This window comes from Triticum aestivum, chromosome 6D, assembly GCF_018294505.1.
Source record: "Triticum aestivum cultivar Chinese Spring chromosome 6D, IWGSC CS RefSeq v2.1, whole genome shotgun sequence".
In the NCBI taxonomy this organism is placed as follows: Eukaryota; Viridiplantae; Streptophyta; class Magnoliopsida; order Poales; family Poaceae; genus Triticum; species Triticum aestivum.
In genome coordinates, this window is record NC_057811.1 from 369,809,215 (window position 1) to 369,817,205 (window position 7,991).

Consider the following 7,991-nt stretch of genomic DNA (forward strand, 5'->3'; position numbering starts at 1 on the left):
CAGGGTTCGATCGGCTTCAGTTAGCAGCAGTAGCGAAGGAATCACTCGGGTTCAGTTAACAGCAAGGGATCGATCGGGGTTCAGTAACGTAGCTAATGCAATCGCTCGGGTTCAGTTAGAGCCCAACGCCTCGCTCGGGTTCAGTTAAAGCGCAACGCCTTGCACACACACGCGTACGTGTATGAGAGAAACGCACAAACCTCTGTGCATCGGTCGGCCCCGACCACCCACCGTAACCGGGAACTTCCCGATATTTTCCTCGTCCTTGCTTCTACCACGGTTTTTTCCGTCATGGACGGCCCAAAGAATGTCATGCAGCTGCGTCTCCGGCCCGCCCAGGACGAAAAGCCCATTTTCTGTCATGATTTTTTGTCATAGAAGTAGGAGCCCACCACATCTTTGATGATACCGGGTTTTGTCACAATTATCGTCATAGAAGTGTCATAAGCATGACAGGAAAAAAATTCGTTTATCCCAAAATGTCACGGATGTGTCTTTTTTTTAGTGATACCAATGCCATGCTAGCAAACCAGAGTGCCTTAGCTCTATGTATATTGAAAATATAATCAGTGAGAACATGTAGTACTATCAGTTGAGAAGGGTTTCTCGTTCTCAAAGTAGTTTTCCTAGATGAGAAGTGCGTAAGACACATGCAGGAATATATAGGAGTTCAAAATGTGATCTAGTCGCATAAGTGGTATCAACATTTGGGATTAAATAAATGCTTTACAAGGCGTTCCTCGTATATAAATCTGGCACCATAGACTTTTGGGTAATTTCACCATTCGCCTTGCCATTGAGTTGTGTTTTCCTCATGTAATACCGATACCACTGCAACGCACCCTTGAAAAGGGCATAACATTTAATCAAGGTAGTTTCACCCTCAGCCTTCAGATTGACGCTCCTCGATTGAAAAGATTTTGGAATCATTGTTGTGTTATACCATTCGATCTACAATAATATATGTGCAAGTGAATTTTGACATGAATAACATTACACATAACTCCTAGAGGAAGACACAAATTTGGCTTCTGTAGTTCCATGATGAGAAGATACGCACACACATCTGAACGATGACTAGGGTCATGGTTGCTAAGCTGGGCAGGCTGGTGATTTGGCTGCTGGAATTTGGGTAATTCAGGGATGCGCATCTTCCACCAAGCCCTCCATTGTAATTTTATGTTTTATCAGGAACTCCCCCAACAATATCTAGCAATTGCATCACAATTTCTTTGCAAATCTTCTTTGAAATATTAAAAACCAACATAGCATAAACTGGGTTGTCATGTGCCACGGCTTTCAATAGTCTCCTTAGCCCCCATGGATGAGGTCTTAGTAGTCCATTCGTTGATTAAAACACAAACTCTGTCAATTAGATGTTAGAAACAGTCACTGCGATCAACTCCCAAGTGAAGGCAGACCAAGATATACTTACTAGTGAGGGCTTCTGCCACAATCTTCAGTTCTGTACAAACCTCTGTTTTCACATCTTCTCTAGTATTTAGGCTTGAAAAGATATTAGACTTTGCTTCGCTAACAAGCTAACCTAAGTTGGCTCAGTACATATCTAGAACATTCCATAGTGACACGGTGTTCGATGCATCCGCTCTCATCAAGATCAGGGTATCGCCAACAAAGAGCAAGTGTGAAACTGACGGTGCACTGTAGGAACGAAGTATGTCTACCAGAGGGGGTGAATGGAACATTTAAATTTTCTTCGAGAAACTTGGAACCTCTCAGAACACAACAGTGGAAAATAAACTAAGCAGTAACTTTACTATGAAAGAAAACAACTTGAAACAGACATAAATGTTATTGAGACAAAACAAGTACGGAACCGAAGATAAATTACATGAATAAAACACAACAAAGAATAAACAACTGAAAGTATTAGAGGGTGAAGATGAAACCAGTGATGCTCGATGGCGACAAGGTATTTTGGTAGACTAGTTCACTCTTCTGCAAAAGAGTTACGTCTGGTTGGAGGGACTTCTGATTTAACACAGAAGACAAACTCTCTTCATCCTATTCTCCTCGACAACAAGTTCGTCTACTTGTGTCGATTACTCGAGGTAGATATTTCAAGCGATCTCCAAAACCTTCACAGACTGTCTTCGCGAACTACAATGACTCTTGGTTGCTGAAAACTTTGACGCCTAACCGTCTAGAGAGTTAGCAACTCTCAATAGTAATAGGCCAAGTGTACTGAGGTTAGATCTCTGTGATGCACAACCACTATCTAGTTTTTGGGCTCTAGGGCTTTCTCTCAATGGGTTAACTCTAAACTTTCGGAGAGAGGGTTCTCAAACAAACTGTCAAAATCACACGGAGCAGCCAACCATCTCGGTTGGAATGGGGTGGCTATATATAGCCAGAGCGATCCCAAGGAGGGGTGACCATTCAGGACATGACATTCAGCCAATGGCCAATCGACATGTCTCTACCGGTCGGATTTCAAATGCACCTGACAACTTTATATCAGGAACAAGTAAGGCTGACTCCTTTGCTGAAGTATATCTCTCGCAGCCCAAAAGATCAATGTATCTCGCTAGCAAGTAATGTTTTGAGGCTGAAAGAGATTTCTCTTTACTCTCATAGGTTTCGGTCAAGCATCAGAGAAACATAAGTTTTGAAAAACTCTACCCCTCTTGATAGTACGGTGGTCCTCTGACTCAAATAAGAGAAAAAGGGCTACAAAAGAAAATGCTATGTCTTCTCTCGGTCTTCTTTCTTCTCGACTGCAGTCACACGCACGGACCGGGTATTGAAACAATTGCTTCACATCAACAACTTTTAGGGTTCAGTCCCATCACGCTATATCTTTGTTCTTTGAGAGCAATCTTTTGGTAGTGTGGTCCCGTGCGTTCTACGTGTTCCGGTTATCCTAGTATCGGCATTGCATGAGGGCTACCTCACCATCTTGCATCGTTCGGCCGTGTACTTGGTTTGGTGGTTGCTTTATATATAAAGCGGGGTGAAACTATTTCGAGATTCTCACATGGCCCTTTGACGAACAATGAAAAATTGTACCATTTGTACTATAACTTGCTAAGGAAAAAATATTGAAGAAATAAATTCCAGATATCAAAAAAAATTGCGTGGATAAATTTAGATAAAAGTTAGCCAAGCCAGATATCACAACCAGACATTTCTAGAGATATAACGACATTTCTGGAGCTGATATGACAACAGTTAATGCTTTCAAAGGTCAATAGCTGGATGCCATCAAACTTTTATAGCTCCTGCGCATCTAGCATATAATTTGGCTAGTCACTAAGAGAATATGAATGCAAATAATGACAATATGCATCCTCCTGTGCATCAAACTTAACTACATCAAACTTAAGACATATATGAATGCAAATAAACAAGTTCAAACAACTGGGTTAATAATGCACTAAGAACACAATGCTGGTTGGAGGTGCCTTATAGATCATTTTGCAAACCTTACCAGTTTGCTATATTCGATTACATGATCCCAAAATTTATACCATCAGATAATGTTCATCTAGGCTCAAACAGATCCATAGCGTTTGTATAACATGGTAGACACGCTTCTTCAAATTAATTTCTCAAGGAGTCGAAGAACTCATAAAACTAGGTATCTTTATCCAACAAAGCTAAAGTTTCTCTGAAAAGGTAGTATGGTTCACCAAAGAATTAGGAAATTTTCAAACTTAATAAAACACTGAAGCTAAATGAAGCTCGGCAATGAATTAAAATGACAGTTAGCAGCTCTGTGACAAGTTAGATCTTTAGAAGTGCCCGGAACAGGACTGGAAGAGCTCACTGATGACAGGCAAGCCACTTCTTCCTTCAGGGACTAGAACATGAGACTCCACCAATTACAATCATCCCATCATGCAGTGGCACAAAACTGGATGTTGACATTCCTGGAAGCTTTTCTGAACTTCAACACCCTGCGCCTGAACTTGGCCTGCTCAAGGCCATCCATGGAAGGCACAATTGTCATCATCTCCAACATCTGAGCCTTCTTGAGCAGAAGCTTAACCAGATCCAATCCACTCTTGCTCTCATCAATGTACTCCATCCTAATTTCCCTGAGATTCCTGACGATCATCCCTCTACCACCAATAACACGATACTGAACTTCACTGTCGCTGCACCGTCTCCGCTTGGACTGCGATGGCTGCAACAACAAGCAATCACATCATCGGCATTAACATCATTTCATTGCAGCAGAGTTACCACAACAGTAGATAGAAGAACTCAAGGGTGTATATCTCACCACGACCGACACAGAAAGTTCTTGCACATTGGGGCAACTCGTAAGCAATGGTGCAATGGACAAAGCACCTTCTTCCCTCCTCTCTATTATGCATGCCAAGCGTCTCACCTTGTCCAGCCTCACCTTCGACCATTCCTCAGGACGCGCAAATTGCTTCAAATTATTCACATATACGTGGTTAGATTCCTAAAACATCAATTACTTCACAAGATGAAGAAGTTCTATATAATAATAATATACCTCAATGCACCAGGACGAAAGCACTAGGCTCCGTACGTTTCCAACCAACGCAAGCAGCTCTCTGAGATTAGGCTCCAGGAGAGCTTGTGGCTTCTCAATGGCCAAAACGACTTCGTCCAAGGAATCGGCGCCATTAATCATGTGCCTGTTCGCCATCGCACCCGAGTAGCGGAGAGTGCGCAACGCCGGCATCTCAGAAATGGCAACAGACGACTGCTCCGTCCACGAACAGCTGGCGATGTCAAGCGAGCAAAGCTGCGGCGCGCCGGCTAGTCGGAGTGCACCGATGTGGCACTGTTCAAGGATCAGGCAGCTGAGCTGCGTGCAGTGAGAGCAGAGGTCTTCGAAGAAGTCACCGCAGCCAACGAGCGAGACGGAGGCGAGGTGAAGGCGGGAGAGGCGGGTGAGGGGGCAGAGGGAAGGGAGCGGAAGGGCGTTGTGGTCGAGGCGAAGGGTGAGCGCCGTGAGGTCGGTGCAAGCGAGGAGGGAGGGAGGGAGCACGGCGAGGCGGGAGCGAGGGAGGTGGAGCTCCAGCTGCTCGACGCCCCGCGCCGCGGCGGCGGCGAGCCAGGAGGCGACGTGGTTGGCCGCGGAGGCGGCGAAGGCCTGGTCGAAGAAGCCGTCGAGCGCGAGGCGGAGGCGGCGGAGCGGGTGGCGCCGCGAGCCCGCGAGCGCTGCGGCCGCAACGGCCGCGAACGCCGCCCTGCGGCGGGGCGCGGCGGGGAACGCCGCGGCGAAGTCGAGGTCGAGCACCGGCGCGGTGGCCACCGCGCCGCGCCAACGGCGCGAGATGGCGGACGCGGCGACGGCGGACCTGAAGGGCAGCTTGGAGACGATCAGCCCGAGCACCGCGTCGGGGAACGCCTCGAACGGGTCGATGCCGCCGCCGCTGCCCTCGCGGGCGGCGGCGTAGGCGTTCGCGTAGGTGAGCCCCGCGGCGTGGTTGGGTATCAAGTGCTTGGTGCGCATGGCGCCCCCGGCGATCAGAAGAGGGTTTTTCTCGGAGCGAATCGAAGGCGAGGCGCGGCGGCTTTAATGGCTTCTCCGAGGGTGGCTAGCCGTCATTGCGTGCCGTGGCGGCGAGCAGGAATGGCCGGCGTGACGAACGAATCGCCAAAATCGGTGGGTTTCTGGCTTGGTTTCCGCGTCGCGGCCGTGCGCAGCGCTTGGGGGTTTCTCTTTATCCAGTCCGGGGATGGCGCGGGACGTGGAGGCCTGGGTAGCGTAGGGCCGTGCGGCTGCGGAGAAATTTCCCTTTTGTTTTCGGCAAGGCAGGCGCGCGTACAAACAAAAAGGTTTCCGCTGCGGCGCACCTTGGTTTTGGACGCTAGTTTTGGGGTCGGTTTGGCTGCAGCGCTCACCTGGATCACGAAGCAACCTCGGTTGCTGGACACGTTTGAACTTGGGAAATATTATCTGGCGAACGTTCGCCAGGGGCCTAATCCTGGCGAACACCGCCAGTTTTCTCTGAAAACCACCCAGCGAATTAAACAAATGCCACCGCAGCTATGGGGGTCTTTGAACTTTGAAAAATCTCTCTGCTCCTGGTGGTTGCTCGTATTGAACGTATAAGAAATTTGCAATCGCACTCAAGATGGCAAAAAAAGTGGAGTCAATTCTGCCGCAGAAGGCAGAAGATGTTTATTGCACGAGTTATTGACAGAGATACAACATTGCCATCAGTTACCGATTTGATGTTCTACATTTTCAGTTCCTTTCCCTGCCACATTCAATCCTCCTGCTTTCCAGTTTATAAGGTCACCCTTTATGAGATTTAATTTTGACGATGAATTAGACCGATAACATACAGAATAATGTGACTTCAAAGTCATAACATTAGAAACAATTTTCTAATACAGATCCAGTGGTACATCTTTGGTGACAAGAACATTAACTTACTACTATACCAACTAGATCAACTTACTAAGACATTTTCCCACAAAAGAAAAAATAACTTAATATTACCTCTACATCAAAATACAAGACGTTTTGGCAGGCTAGCCTACAAAAACATCTTATATTTTGGTACGGAGGTAGTAATTCTATGTTCACATACAAAATACGAGTACTAATACTGGAGTCTTTTTTCAAAAAGGGAAGTATGATATTCATCTTTCAGAGGAAATATGAAAGCCAGAGCCGATGTGCCTCGACAGCGCATGATTGTAAATGTAAATGCATATGACCATCCAGTGTTCCAACAAGCTAAGCAGGTGACATTTATTTTCTTCATTTTATTGTCCTCTCTTTTTACAAGATATGGCTATGGCTATCTGAGAAATTATATACCTGGTTTGTTAATGTATTGGCAAGGGTACAACAACATTGCAAGAGACTGATGTTTCCACGAAAACAATACCATCGCATCGCTCACACCTAAAATTACACATGACATCTTGAATCTTCACCAGCGATGATCCTTTTATTGTTACTATTATTATTCTGTGAGGTCAATAGAGTGGTCGATTCCTTACAACGGGACCATCTCGGGATACTCTTTTCCTCTTTCCTCCAGATCTTGCCAACTAGCATCTTTAGGAAAGCCCTGAAGTCAACAACAAATGAAGTTACAATCTCCCTGCACAAGATTGTCATGCGTTATTAGTACTCCATCATTTTACACACAGGCACGATGATGCTACTAAAACAGTGAGAAAGTTTGACAACAGAAAACGTCTGCAAACTATAAATAAATTCCTCCGCACTGGGTTTGGTGTCTAAGGGTTGTTTAGGCCATGAGTTGATTTCATTTTATTACAACAATTTACATTTAACTGATGCTAAACTGCTAATAAACCAAGACATTGACTAATATCCATATCAGAAAATTTTAACACACACGCTCTGATCCAAATATAAGCAGTTTAAGAATCTGTCCCAGTCCAAACAAATTTAGGTTTGACTGTCAACAATGAGAGAATTACAGACATCAACAAAATATCGAATTGACATGGCTAGATCCCTCATGAAATATACTGTCAGGCATACTTTGGTTTTTGTCTGAAGCAATGTAGTTTTGAAACAGAAATTAATGGTCAAAGTGTTCTGAAGATCATGTCAATGACCAAAGTTATCTATATTCAGGGGCAGAGGGAGTAGAAACAAGCAAATTAAACACAGGAAGAATCAAAATTTAGTCTAACAGGAACTCATATAGTTTCATATTTGACTAGGAAAGCGGGTAGTCTAATGACCGTAGTCTTGTCAAGTACCTGGTGCTACAAGTCATTCTTCAGAAAAAATCACCATATGCTTGCAGGAACAGGAGCAATAGGAATCAAAGCATTCTTGAGCAAGGATAGTTCACTATGCAAGGCCACAAGCCATGTTTTAGCCTTGGATGAGTTCACAAAAGGTGGAGGAAAATCAAGAATGATCTGGACAATGCAATACAAGGCCCTTCTGAAAGTTGAGCACTAATGTATATGTAGTGTGGACATCAGGAATCGTGATCGTACTACGGTTGGAGGAGATTCTACAGCGGGGAGGCAAATCCCTGAAT

The 7,991-nt window shown here is 45.2% G+C and overlaps 2 protein-coding genes across 5 annotated transcripts in view; both read right to left on the minus strand.

Annotated features, from left to right (window-relative positions):
* Nucleotides 1–3,668: 3,668 nt before the first annotated feature.
* LOC123145149 (F-box/LRR-repeat protein At1g06630) lies at nt 3,669–5,773 on the minus strand. The gene is made up of 3 exons (XM_044564479.1): nt 4,490–5,773; nt 4,250–4,402; nt 3,669–4,150 (listed from the first exon to the last, which is right to left on the minus strand). Exons 1-3 carry the CDS (start codon nt 5,456–5,458, stop codon nt 3,860–3,862), a joined length of 1,413 nt encoding a protein of 470 aa, XP_044420414.1. The 5' UTR covers nt 5,459–5,773; the 3' UTR covers nt 3,669–3,859.
* Nucleotides 5,774–6,684: 911 nt separating this feature from the next.
* LOC123145150 (histone acetyltransferase MCC1) overlaps nt 6,685–7,991 on the minus strand; it is a 12,331-nt gene continuing 11,024 nt past the window's right edge. For 2 of the 4 annotated variants that reach the window (XM_044564480.1, XM_044564482.1), the window contains one exon: nt 6,685–7,067. In XM_044564480.1, the coding sequence (XP_044420415.1) occupies nt 6,872–7,067 (196 nt within the window). In that variant the 3' untranslated portion in view covers nt 6,685–6,871. The remainder of the gene's footprint in view (nt 7,068–7,991) is intronic. The other 2 variants (XM_044564483.1, XM_044564481.1) reach the window with 1 other exon arrangement.